Source organism: Bombina bombina, chromosome 5, assembly GCF_027579735.1.
Source record: "Bombina bombina isolate aBomBom1 chromosome 5, aBomBom1.pri, whole genome shotgun sequence".
Taxonomy (NCBI): Eukaryota; Metazoa; Chordata; class Amphibia; order Anura; family Bombinatoridae; genus Bombina; species Bombina bombina.
The window spans coordinates 99,676,929-99,691,012 of NC_069503.1; the positions used below are offsets into that span (position 1 = coordinate 99,676,929).

Genomic DNA, 14,084 nt, shown 5'->3' on the forward strand with positions numbered 1-14,084 from the left:
ACAACCTTAGGAAGGAACCAAGATTTGGTACGTAAAACCACCTTATCAGAATGGAAGATAAGATAAGGCGAGTCACATTGTAACGCTGAAAGCTCAGAAACTCTACGAGCAGAAGAACTAGCAACCAAAAATAAAACCTTCCAAGATAACAACTTAATATCTATGGAATGCATGGGTTCAAACGGAACCCCTTGAAGAACATTAAGAACTAAATTCAAACTCCAGGGTGGAGCAATTGGTCTAAACACAGGCTTGATTCTGGTTAGAGCCTGACAAAAAGACTGAACGTCTGGAACATCTGCCAAACGTTTGTGTAGTAGAATTGACAAAGTAGAGATTTGTCCCTTTAAGGAACTTGCTGATAACCCTTTCTCCAATCCTTCTTGGAGAAAAGACAGAATCGTGGGAATCCTAACTCTACTCCATGAGTAGCCCTTGGATTCGCACCAATAAAGATATTTACGCCATATCTTATGGTAGATATTTCTAGTAACAGGCTTACGTGCCTGAATCAAGGTATCTATGACCGACTAAGAAAACCCTCGCTTAGATAAAATCAAGCGTTCAATCTCCAAGCAGTCAGTTGTTGAGAAACTAGATTTGGGTGTTGGAAGGGTCCCTGAATGAGAAGGTCCTGCCTCAATGGAAGCTTTCACGACATGTCCACTAGATCGGCATACCAAGTCCTGCGAGGCCACGCAGGCGCGATTAGAATTACTGAAGCCCTCTCCTGTTTGATCCGAACAATCACCCGGGGAAGGAGAGCAAACGGTGGAAACACATAAGCTAGGTTGAATGACCAAGGCACTGCCAAGGCATATATCAGTTCGGCCTGAGGATCCCTTGACCTGGATCCGTATCTTGGAGCTTGGCATTCTGACGAGACGCCATCAGATCCAATTCCGGTCTGCCCCATCTGAGAATCAGGGTGGCAAAGACCTCCGGATGGAGTTCCCACTCCCCCGGATGAAACGTCTGTCTGCTTAAAAAGTCCGCTTCCCAGTTGTCCACTTCTGGGATGTAGATTGCTGACAGATAACAAGAGTGAGCCTCCGCCCACCGAATTATCTTAGATACTTCTGTCATCGCTAAGGAACTTCTTGTTCCTCCCTGATGATTGATGTAAGCCACAGTCGTGATGTTGTCGGACGGAAAACGGATGAATTTGGCCGAAGCCAACTGAGGCCAAGCCTGAAGCGCATTGAATATTGCTCTCAATTCCAGAATATTGATTGGAAGTAGAGACTCTGACCGAGTCCACACACCCTGAGCCTTCAGGGAATTCCAGAATGCACCCCAACCTAGAAGGCTGGCGTCCGTTGTCACTATCACCCATGAGGATCTGCGGAAGCACGTCTCTTGGGACAGATGATCCGGTGACAACCACCAAAGAAGAGAGTCTCTTGTCTCCTGATCCAGATCTATCTGAGGAGACAAATTTGCATAATCTCCATTCCACTGCCTGAGCATGTTCAGTTGTAGCGGTCTGAGATGAAAATGAGCAAACGGAATGATGTCCATTGCCGCCACCATCAATCCAATTACCTCCATGCACTGAGCCACTGATGGCCGAGGATTGGACTGAAGGGCTCGGCATGTGTTCAGAATCTTTAACTTTCTGACCTCTGTCAAGAAAATTTTCATGGATATGGAATCTATTAGAGTTCCTAGGAAGGGAACCCTGGTCTGTGGAATTAATTAACTCTTTTCTAGATTCACCTTCCACCCGTGAGTCCTCAGAAAGGACAGAACCAAGTCTGTATAAGACTTTGGCAGATGGTAAGACGACGCATGGAACAGAATATCGTCTAGATAAGGCGCCACTGCAATACCCTGCTGCTTGAGAACCACCAGAAGGGACCCTAGAACCTTCGTGAAGATCCTGGGTGCTGTGGCCAACCCGAAGGGAAGAGTCACGAACTGGAAACGCTTGTCTAGGAAGGCAAACCTTAGGAACTGATGATGATCCTTGTGTATAGGAATATGGAGGTATGCATCCTTCAAGTCCACGGTAGTCATATATTGACCCTCCTGGATCAATGCAAGAATTGTTCGAATAGTCTCCATCTTGAAGGATGGGACTCTGAGAAACTTGTTTAGACTCTTGAAATCTAAAATGGGTCTGAACGTTCCCTCTTTTTTGGGAACCACAAAAAGATTTGAGTAAAACCCCTGCCCCTGTTCCAATATTGGGACGGGATGAATTACTCCCATAGTAGAGAGGTCTTTTACACAACGTAAGAACGCCTCTTTTTATCTGGTCTACAGACAATCGTGAAAGAAGAAACCTCCCCCTTGGGAGAGAATTTTTGAATTCCAGCTGATACCCTTGGGACATGATTTCCAGAGTCCAGGGGTCCTGAACATCTCTTACACAAGCCTGGGCAAAGAGAGAAAGTTTGCCCCTACTATATCTGGTCCCGGATCGGGGGCTGCCCCTTCATGCTGTCTTGGGAGCAGCAGTGGGCTTCTTGGGTTGTTTACCCTTGTTCCAAGCCTGGTTGGGTCTCCAGACGGTCTTGGCTTGCGCAAAATTCCCTTCCTGTTTAGTGGAAGAGGAAGCGGGGACTCCTTTGAAGTTCCGAAAGGAACGAAAATTATTTAGTTTACCCCTCAGTTTAGCTGCTTTATCTTGAGGTAGGAGATGACCTATGACCTATGATTTCTTTCAAGTCAGTCCCAAATAGGGTTTTCCCTTTGAAAGGAATAGCCAAAAGCTTTGACTTAGATGACACAGCAGCAGACCAAGACTTCAACCATAACACTCTACGTGCTAAAATGGCAAATCTGGCATTCTTAGCCGCCAACTTGGCAATCTGAAAGGTGGCATCCGTAATAAAAGAATTAGCCAACTTTAGAGCCTTAATTCTATCTAGAATTTCCTCTAAAGGAGTCTCAGTCTTAAGAGACTCTTCTAAGGCGTCAAACCAGAAAGCCGCCACAGTGGTAACTGGTGCAATGCAGGCTGTAGGTTGTAAATGTAAACCCTGATGAATAAATAACTTTTTTAGAAGACCCTCCAATTTCTTATCCATAGGGTCTTTGAAAGCACAACTGTCTTCAATAGGAATAGTTGTACGCTTAGCCAGGGTAGATATAGGTCCCTCCACTTTAGGGACTGTTTGCCAAGAGTCCCGAACAGTGTCAGTTATGGGATACATTTTCTTAAAATTAGGAGAAGGTGAGAACGGGATACCTGGTCTTTCCCATTCCTGTGTAATAATTTCCGAGATTCTCTTAGGAACTGAAAAAACATCAGAGTAAACAGGCACCTCTAAGTATTTGTCCATCTTACACAATTTCTCTGGTGGTACCACAATAGTGTCACAGTCATCCAGAGTCGCTAAAACCTCCCGAAGCAACAGGCGGAGGTGTTCAAGCTTAAATCTAAAGGACATGACGTCCGAGTCCGTCTGAGGTAACACACTTCCTGAATCAGAAAGTTCCCCCTCAGACAGAAGTTCCCTGGCCCCCAAATCAGATCCCTGTGAGGGTACATCAGAAATAGCCAACAAAGCATCAGAGGTCGCAGTATTCAAATTGATCTCTGTCCTGCTACGTTTGCCCTGTAACACTGGCAACTTAGATAAAACCTCTGTAAGGGTAGATGATATAACTGCAGTCATATCCTGCAGAGTAAATGAAGTAGATGCGGATGAAGAACCCGGCGTCGCTTGGGTGGGCGTTAAAGGTTGTGATTCTTGGGGAGAAAGTAGTGGCATACCCTGATTCTCATCAGACTGAGAAGCATCCTTAGACACACTTTCCTTAAAGAAAATCTGCCCTTTACATTGTAAGGCCCTTTCAGTACATGAGGGACAAAAAGTAAGAGGGGGTTCCACAATGGCATCTAAACACATAGAACAAGTAGTTTCCTCAAGTTCAGACATGTTAAACAGACTAGCAATAGCAATAATAGTCGTCTTATGCTTGATATATTGCACTCTGAAGTCAAAACATATCTTAACAATTTTTGAACTAAAAAATGTACTGCGCCTTTAAATAATAAAAGCGCAACAATTTTTCTGCTATTAGACAAAAAGACGTTCTCAGCAATAAAAATTGACCTTATGTGCCCAAATTAGCTTAACTATATTGCACCAATTGTTAGGATATATTATATATCAAATTTATATTAACTCTGTCAGATTTATTATATATATCGATGTATTATCAATTTAGGCCCCTGCACCTACCTGCCCCTACCTGCCCCCAGATCACACTGAAGGAACGTTCTCAGCCTCTCTGTACCCTACGATTATCAAACAGAGCTAGGCCCCACCGGAGCCTCAAGATCTTGCTGCCGATCCGGAAAACACACTGCGCGTCTGAGCGCGCAAAAATAGGCCCCGCCCACCGTGGGCGTAACTCGTAGCCTAACCGAGACCCGCATGGGTAGAGAAAAAAAAAAAACATTTTGGTCCTCCATATGTCAGCCATGTGCCCCACAACATACACACTCTGCACAATAAGCGCCTCTCAGTGCAAAACATTTCCTGTCAAGTCATCACAGTATAACAAAAGTCTACCGCATATCCCAGCGTCAGCCCACATAATAAATTTAAAGTGACATGCCAGCACACCATTAAATAAGCAAAATAACAGGGAATTACAGGTACACCATTTTCCTATAGTGCATACTGATTACCACTCCCCAGCTAGGGAATATTGTCAGCCTGTTCTGATGCATCAAGTCTCCCCAGAAACAAAAGACTGAACATACCTCAATGCTGCTTGTAGCATGACACCGTTCTCCACACTGAAGATTTTTCTTTACTCTACCTTCAGTTGCTCTGTGGGAACCAGTATGGATCTTAGATAACGTTTGCTAAGATCATCAACATCAGGGCAGAAAAATAAAATGTCTCCACTCCTCTTGGGAAGGTATAGACTAACTATTTCTCCCTGAGAAAAATAGTACTCACTGGAAACATTTTAAAATAAAAAAACTTCTTGATTGAAGAATCTAAACTAACACCTCACTTTACCTCTTCCTATTACTGACACAGGCAAAGAGAATGACTGGGGGGAGGGAAGGGAGGAGCTATATATACAGCTCTGCTGTGGTGCTCTTTGCCACTTCCTGCTGAACAGGAAGTGTAATCCCATAAGTAAGGATGAAATCAGTGGACTCGTCATATCTTGTAAAAGAAATATGAACAGTTCCAAATACCAGACAATATTGGCACAAAACCTTCAGGCTTCTGCTAGAAAGCTGAACATGAAGAGGAACTTCATCTTTCAGCATGACAATGCCCCAAAGCATACATCCAAATTAACAAAGGAATGGCTTCACCAGAAGAAGATTAAAGTTTTGGAATGGCCCAGTCAGAGCCCAGACCTGAATCCAATCAAAAATCTGTGGGGTTATCTTAAGTGGGCTGTGCACAAGAGATGCCCTCACAATCTGAAAGCTTTGGAGTGTTTTTGCAAAGAAGAGTGGGCCAATCTTGCCAAGTCAAGATGTGCCATGCAGAAAAACTCATACCCAAAAAGACTGCTGTAATAAAATCAAAAGGTGCGTCAACAAAGTATTAGTTTAAGGGTATGCACACTTATGCAACCATATTATTTTAGTTTTTTATTTCTACTTCCCTCTACCTACAATAAGTTTTGAAATGATTTATCATTGTCTCGTTTTTGTACATCACAGAAACATGACATTTTGACAGTGGTGTGTAGACTTTTTATATCCACTGTACATACACTCACCTGTGCCCTGTATGCCTCAGACACATCACACACGTACACTACTCACCTGTGCCCTGTATCCCTCAGACACAGCACACACACGTACACTCACCTGTGCCCTGTATCCCTCAGACACAGCACACACACGTACACTCACCTGTGCCCTGTATCCCTCAGACACAGCACACACACGTACACTCACCTGTGCCCTGTATCCCTCAGACACAGCACACACACGTACACTCACCTGTGCCCTGTATCCCTCAGACACAGCACACACACGTACACTCACCTGTGCCCTGTATCCCTCAGACACAGCACACACACGTACACTCACCTGTGCCCTGTATCCCTCAGACACAGCACACACACGTACACTCACCTGTGCCCTGTATCCCTCAGACACAGCACACACACGTACACTCACCTGTGCCCTGTATCCCTCAGACACAGCACACACACGTACACTCACCTGTGCCCTGTATCCCTCAGACACAGCACACACACGTACACTCACCTGTGCCCTGTATCCCTCAGACACAGCACACACACGTACACTCACCTGTGCCCTGTATCCCTCAGACACAGCACACACACGTACACTCACCTGTGCCCTGTATCCCTCAGACACAGCACACACACGTACACTCACCTGTGCCCTGTATCCCTCAGACACATCACACACACGTACACTCACCTGTGCCCTGTATCCCTCAGACACATCACACACGTACACTCACCTGTGCCCTGTATCCCTCAGACACATCACACACGTACACTCACCTGTGCCCTGTATCCCTCAGACACATCACACACGTACACTCACCTGTGCCCTGAATCTCTCAGACACATCACATACATACACTCACCTGTAGCCTGTATCCCTCAGACACATCATATATATACACTCACCTGTAGCCTGTATCCATCAGACACATCACACACATACACTCACCTGTGCCCTGTATCCCTCAGACACATCACACACGTACACTCACCTGTGCCCTGTAGCCCTAAGACACATCACACACATAGACTCACCTATGCCCTGTATCCCTCAGACACAAAACACACATACACTCACCTGTACCCTGTATCCCTCAGACACATCACACACATACACTCACCTGTAGCCTGTATCCATCAGACACATAACATACATACACTCACCTGTACTGATATTGTCACTGATTTCCTGCTTCTGAGCTTCCAGATCATTAGTCTGTTCAGTATTAAGTGTGACTTCAGCCTTAACATCACCTGCATAGATCATATAGATATGGTTAAATTTTAGCACTGAACAAGAAAAAGGAAATTTATGCTTACCTGATAAATTTGTTTCCTTTTAGATACAATGAGTCCACGGATTTCATCCTTACTTGTGGGATATCGCCTCCTGGTCAGCAGGAGGAGGCAAAGAGCACCACTGCAGAGCTGTATATATATATATATATATAGCTCCTCCCTTCCCTCCCACTCCAGTCATTCGACCGAAGTTAGGAAGAGAAAGGAAAAGCCAAGGTGGAGAGGTGACTGAAGTTTACAAAAATAAAGACCCGTCTCATAAAACAGGGTGGGCCGTGGACTCATTGTATCTAAAAAGAAACACATTTATATAAATTTCCTTTTCTTTTTAAAGATATGATGAGTCCACGGATTTCATCCTTACTTGTGGGATACAATACCAAAGCTAGAGTACACGGATGAAAAGGGACGGACAAGACAGGAACCTAAATGGAAGGCACCACTGCTTGAAGAACTTTCCTCCCAAAAACAGCCTCAGATGAGGCAAAGGTATCAAATTTGTAAAATTTGGAAAAAGTGTGAAGAGACGACCAAGTTGCAGCCTTGCAAATCTGTTCAACAGAAGCATCATTTTTGAATGCCCATGATGAAGCCACAGCCCTAGTGGAATGAGCCGTAATTCGTTCAGGAGGCTGCTGTCCAGCAGTCTCATATGCAAAGCGGATGATACTCTTCAGCCAAAAAGAAAGAGAGGTAGCCGTAGCTTTCTGACCCCTACGTGTCCCAGAAAAAACAACAAATAATGAAGATGATTGGCGAAAATCCTAAGTCGCCTGTAAAAAGAACTTCAAAGCACGGACCACGTCCAAATTATGTAACAGACGCGCCTTCTTAGAAGAAGGATTAGGACACAAGGAAGGAACAACAATTTCCTAATTAATATTCTTATTTGAAACAACCTTAGGAAGAAAACCAGGTTTGGTTCGCAACACCACTTTATCCGAATGAAAAATAAGATAAGCAGAATCACATTGTAATGCCGAAAGCTCAGATACTATTCAAGCAGAAGAAATAGCAACCAAAAATAAATTTTTCGAAGACAATAACTTGATATCTATGGAATGCATAGGTTCAAACAGAACCCCTTGAAGAACTTTAAGAACTAAATTCAAACTCCAAGGAGGAGCAATAGGTCTAAACACAGTCCTGATTCTAGTCAGAGCCTAACAAAAAGATTGGACATCTGGAACATCAGCCAGATGCTTGTGTAAGAAAATAGACAAAGCAAAAATCTGTCCTTTTAAGGAACTTGCTGACAACCCTTTCTCCAATCCTTCTTGGAGAAAAGACAAAATCCTGGGAATCCTAACCCTACTACATGAGTAGCCCTTGGATTCGCACCAATAAAGATATCTATGTAACAGGCTTACGTGCCTGAATCAAGGTATCTATGACCGACTCAGAAAACCCCCGCTTAGATAAAATTAAGCGTTCAATCTCCAAGCAGTCAGCTGCAGAGAAACTAGATTTGGATGATGGAAGGGTCCCTGAATGAGAAGATCTTTCCTCAATAGGAGTTTCCACGGAGGCTGAGGCGACATGTCCACCAGATCGGCATACCAAATCCTGCGAGCCCACGCAGGGGCTATGAGGATCACCGATACCCTCTCCTGTTTAACTCTAGCAATCACCCGGGGAAGGAGAGCAAATGGAGGGAATACATAAGCTAGGGGAAAAATCAAGGCACTGCCAAGGCATCTATCAGCTCGGCCTAGGGATCCCTGGACCTGGACCCGTATCTCGGAAGCTTGGCATTCTGACGAGATGCCATGAGATCCAACTCCGGCCTGCCCCATCTGAGAATCAGGTTTGAAAATACCTCCGGATGGAGTTCCCATTCTCCAGGATGAAATGTCTGTCTGCTCAGAAAATCTGCTTCCCAGTTTTCCACCCCTGGGATGTGGATTGCTGACAGATGGCAAGAGTGATACTCTGCCCACTGTATAATCTTGGCTACTTCTGTCATCGCTAAGGAACTCTTTGTTCCTCCCTGATGATTGATGCAAGCTACAGTCGTTATGTTGTCCGACTGAAATCTGATGAATCGGGCCGAAGCCAACTGAGGCCAAGCCTGAAGCGCATTGAATATCGCTCTCAACTCTAGAATACTGATGGGAAGGAGAGACTCTGTCTGAGTCCATACACCCTGAGCCCGTAGGGAGTTCCATACTGCTCCCCATCCTAATAGGCTGGCATCCATTGTCACTATCACCCATGTGGGTCTGCGGAAGCAAGTCCCCTGGGATAGATGATCCAGTGACAACCACCATAGAAGAGAGTCCCTTGTCTCCTGATCTAGATTTATTTGAGGAGATTAATCTGTATAATCTCCATTCCACTGTCCGAGCATGCTCAGTTGCAGAGGTCTGAGATGGAATCGAGCAAACGGAATGATGTCCATTGCCGCCACCATCAACCCAATAACCTCCATGCACTGAGCCACTGAGGGCCGAGGATTGGACTGAAGGGCTTGACATGTATCCATGATCTTTAACCGTCTGACCTCTGTCAGAAAAAGTTTCATGGATAGAGAGTCGATTAGAGTTCCCAAGAAGGGCACCCTTGTCTGCGGAATTAGTGAACTCTTTCCCAGATTTACCTTCCACCCATGAGTCCTCAGGAAGTATAGGACAATGTCGGTATGAGACTTTGCTAGCTGATAAGATGACGCTTGGATCAGAATATCGTCCAGATACGGCGCCACCGCAATGCCCCACGGTCTTAAAACCGCCAGCAGGGACCCCAGAACCTTTGTGAAAATCCTGGATGCTGTGGCCAGACCGAAAGGAAGAGCCACGAACTGAAAATGTTTGTCCAGAAAGGCAGACCTCAGGAACTTGTGATGATCTCTATGGATAGGAACATGAAGATATGCATCCTTTAGATCCACGGTAGTCATAAATTGACCCTCCTGGATCAATGGAAGAATGGTTTGAATAGTTTCCATCTTGAAGGATGGGACTCTGAGAAACTTGTTCAGACTTTTGAGGTCTAAAATAGGTCGGAACGTTCCCTCCTTTTTGTGGACTACAAACAGATTTGAATAAAACCCTTGTCCCTGTTCCTGTATCGGGACATATTACTCCCATGGAAAAGAGGTCTCCTACACAGCGTAAGAACGCCTCTCTTTTTATCTGGTCTGCAGATAATCGAGAAAGAAGAAACCTTCCTCTGGGGGAAGAATTTCTGAACTCCAACTGATATCCCTGAGACACAATGTCCAGTGCCTAGGGATCCTGAACATCTCTTATCCAAGCCTAGACGAAGAGAGAGAGTCTGCCCCCTACTAGATCCGGTCCTGGATCGGGGGGCGACCCTTCATGCTGACTGGGAAACAGCAGCAGGCTTCTTGGATTGTTCACCCTTGTTCCAAGACTGATTGAGTCTCCAAGTGGACTTGGGTTGTGAAAAATTCCCTTCCTGTTTAGAGGAAGAGGGAACTCCCTTGAAATTTTGAAAGGAACAAAAATTACTCTGTCGACCTCTGTTTGGATTTTTTATCCTGCGGGAGCAGATGACCCTTACCTCCCGTGATGTCAGAAATAATTTCCTTCAAGTCAGGTCCAAACAGGGTCTTCCCCTTCTAAGGAACAGCCAAAAGCTTAGGCTTGGATGACACATCCGCAGACCAAGACTTTAACCATAAAGCCCTGCGTGCTAAGATGGCAAAGCCCGAACTCTTAGCCGCCAATTTAGTAATCTGCAGAGAAGCATCCCTAATAAACAAATTAGCTAATTTAAGAGCTTTAATCCGATCCTGTATCTCTTCCAAAGGAGTCTCAGTCTTAAGAGACTCTTCAAGAGCATCAAACCAATAAGCGGCCGCACTGGTGACTGTGACAATGCAAGCCGCAGGTTGCAATAGGAATCCCTGATGAACGTAAATTTTCTTAAGGAGACCCTCCAATTTCTTATCCATAGGGTCCTTAAACGCACAACTATCCTCAATAGTAATAGTAGTACGCTTGGCCATAGTAGAAACAGCACCCTCAACTTTAGGGACTGTCTGCCAAGAATCTCTAATAGTGTCGGCTATAGGGTACATTTTTTAAAAAAACGGGAGAAGGAGAGAAGGGAATACCTGGTCTCTCCCATTCCTTTGCAATAATCTCTGAAGTCCTCTTTGGGACTGGAAAGACATCCGAATAAGATGGAACTTTCAAGTATCTGTCCAACTTACTCAATTTCTCTGGAGGGACCACTATTGAGTCACAATCATCCACAGTAACCAACACCTCCCTCAGTAATAAACGAAGGTGCTCAAGCTTAAACCTGAAATAAACTACATTAGAATCAGTCAACGATAAAGCACTCCCTAATTCAGAAAGTTCACCTTCGGAGAGTACCTCTGTACCTTCCAACTCAGAACCCCGGGAGGGTACTTCCGCAATCGCCATCATAGTATCAGAGGCTGAATTGACTAAATAGTTGTCTTGTCTTGAACGCTTGCCATGCGATATGGGAAAATTAGATATGCACTGCAGCTATGTCTTTTAACATAAATGCTGCAGAAACTGGTGAAATACAAGGTCCCGCTTGAGCGGGCGTTAAGGGCTGTGACGCTTGGGGAGAAAGCTGCGTCATACTCTGCATCTCATTTGTAGACTCTTGAGAAGCATCCGCCTTAGGCAAAGATTTGTCAAAAAAAATGTTGTCTCTATAATGTAAGGCCCTCTCAATGCATGAGGGACAAAAAGGAGCAGGAGGTTCCACAGTGGCATTCAAAGACATAGAACACGTTACAGTCTGGATATCACCTGAATCCTTGACAATAGAAAGCAAGAAACATTTTGGTCTTTAAATTATAGGTTTTCAATTTATAGCCAAACAGTATAGAAATATCAGCACAGACCAAAAATCTGTCAGAATACTTTAAACCTGACTAGATACTGTGCCTTTAAAAATAAGAAAGTATTAACAATATGTCAGTCTTTGCACTGAGAAAAGTTAACGATATCAGTACCATTAGGATGAATTATAACCTAACCAGCACCTCGCCTCAACAGCTCTGCTGAGGTGCCTACCTGCCCCCACGGTCCTCCGACCACACTTAGGAACGAATCCGGGATGTAGCCCACAAACGCCCAAGACCACTTGCTTAACTTTCAACCATGAGGTCGTGGCGTTACTCGCAATGTGTTCCAGCAGCGTGGACTTCTGTAATGAATAAACTCTGTGCTGAAACGAAGGCAAGCGCGCCAAAGTAAGCCCCGCCCATTGTGGGCGTTGCATCGGCCATCGTTGAAAGTAGTCTCAAAAGGACCGGACCATGAGACAAAAACACAGCCGTAAACCGGAGTCTTATAGCAAGACTCCGGTAACATACCCCCAGCGTCAATTCGTATAAGCACACTAAGCAGTGACCTATAACAAGCCCTCCGGTATAACATACAGTCCTGTTATCATACATTAGGCCAAATAAATTATAGCTCCTAACATTTGACATAACGTAAACAGTACCCTTGTGTCGGTTGACATGGTCCCATGAAAACTCCCACACACTGTTACAGAGAAAAGCCCTACCCAGAGAGCCCTTGTTCCCCAACAGATCAGAAGTGTACAGTCATTTCTGAGGTAGCAAGTGTCCCAGAAAGTAAAAGACTGCACTTACCTCTGTGCTGAGCGACAGCATGATCAGTCTCACAGGATCAAGAGGTCTGCTCCCCCCTGCAGCTCTGTGGACACAGAAGGGCCTTAGTTAATATCTGCTAAGACCAGCATCTGAAGGGCAGCACTAATATGGGAGGCGCAGTGAGGGTTAAGTCCCACCAGTTCCCATTGCTCTAAAGCCACCTGTAGCTCTACTCTAGACGCTGACAAGGAATACAGCTACACCCTATAGTAAAATAGCACTCACTGGTACCATTTTAAAAATAATAAACTCTTGACTGAAGAATCTAAACTAACACCTCACTTTACCTCTTCCTATCACTAACACAGGCAAAGAGAATGACTGGAGTGGGAGGGAAGGGAGGAGCTATATATACAGCTCTGCTGTGGTGCTCTTTGCCTCCTCCTGCTGACCAGGAGGCGATATCCCACAAGTAAGGATGAAATCCGTGGACTCATCGTATCTTTAAAAAGAAATAGTAATATTAGACACACACTTACACTCACCTGTGAGCTGCTTCCCTCAGACACGTCACACGGATACACTTACATGTGCCATACGTCCCTCAGATAGGTAATATACACATACACTTTTCTATGCCATGATTTGCTTTTTCCTCTTACAGACATCACACACTCACTTGTGACCCTGCGTCCCTCAGGCAAATTACACATACTCACCTGTGCCCTGCATCCATGAGATAAAGCGCAACCTTTACCCTTAGAGGCCTATTTAACAATGGTCTTGCGGACCTGATCTGACAGTGCGGATCAGGTCTGCAAGACCTCGCTGAATGCGGAGAGCAATACGCTCTCCGTATTCAGCATTGCACCAACAGCTCACATGAGCTGCTGGTGCAGCGCCGCCCCCTGCAGACTCGCGGCGGTGTCAATCAACCCGATCTTACTCGATCGGGTTGAATTGTGGCGATCTCTGTCCGCATCATCAGATCAGGCGGACAAGGTTATGGAGCAGCGGCCTTTAGACCGCTGCTTCATAACTGCCATTTCTGGCGAGTCTGAAGACTCATACGGAGCTTGATAAATGGGCCTCTTAGTGTGATGCTGCGCACAATTATTATCAGAGACATTGTCAGATTCAGAGAGAATGCAATTTTATACAACTTTACAATTTACTTTTATCTCATTTGTTGTGTTCACTCTGCATCCTTTGATACCAAGAGAATGAAGAAAATTAAATTACAGAAGCAAATTGGAAAGTTGTATAAAATTGTATTCTCTCTCTGAATCATGAAAGAAACATTGGGGGTTTCATGTCCCTTTAACAAGACTGACATTTATTTAGCGCACCCTTTACTTTGAATGGATATTGCAGGATTTGCTACTAACGCTCAGATTACATTGAAGATTTAAATGTTACATTACAAAATAGCAGTGGGAAAATTTGCGCTTTTGGAGACATCAAGCAAATGTGTTAAAAGGACATAAAAAAACAAAGAAATCTTACATGAATCAGA

At 44.7% G+C, this 14,084-nt stretch overlaps 1 protein-coding gene across 1 annotated transcript in view; it reads right to left on the reverse strand.

Moving 5' to 3' along the window:
* Positions 1-14,084, reverse strand: part of LOC128659984 (zinc finger protein 585A-like) — a 523,622-nt gene that overhangs the window by 474,678 nt on the left and 34,860 nt on the right. Inside the window, exon 4 of the mRNA XM_053713577.1 lies at positions 6,862-6,951. Within this exon, the coding sequence (XP_053569552.1) occupies positions 6,862-6,951 (90 nt within the window). The remainder of the gene's footprint in view (positions 1-6,861; positions 6,952-14,084) is intronic.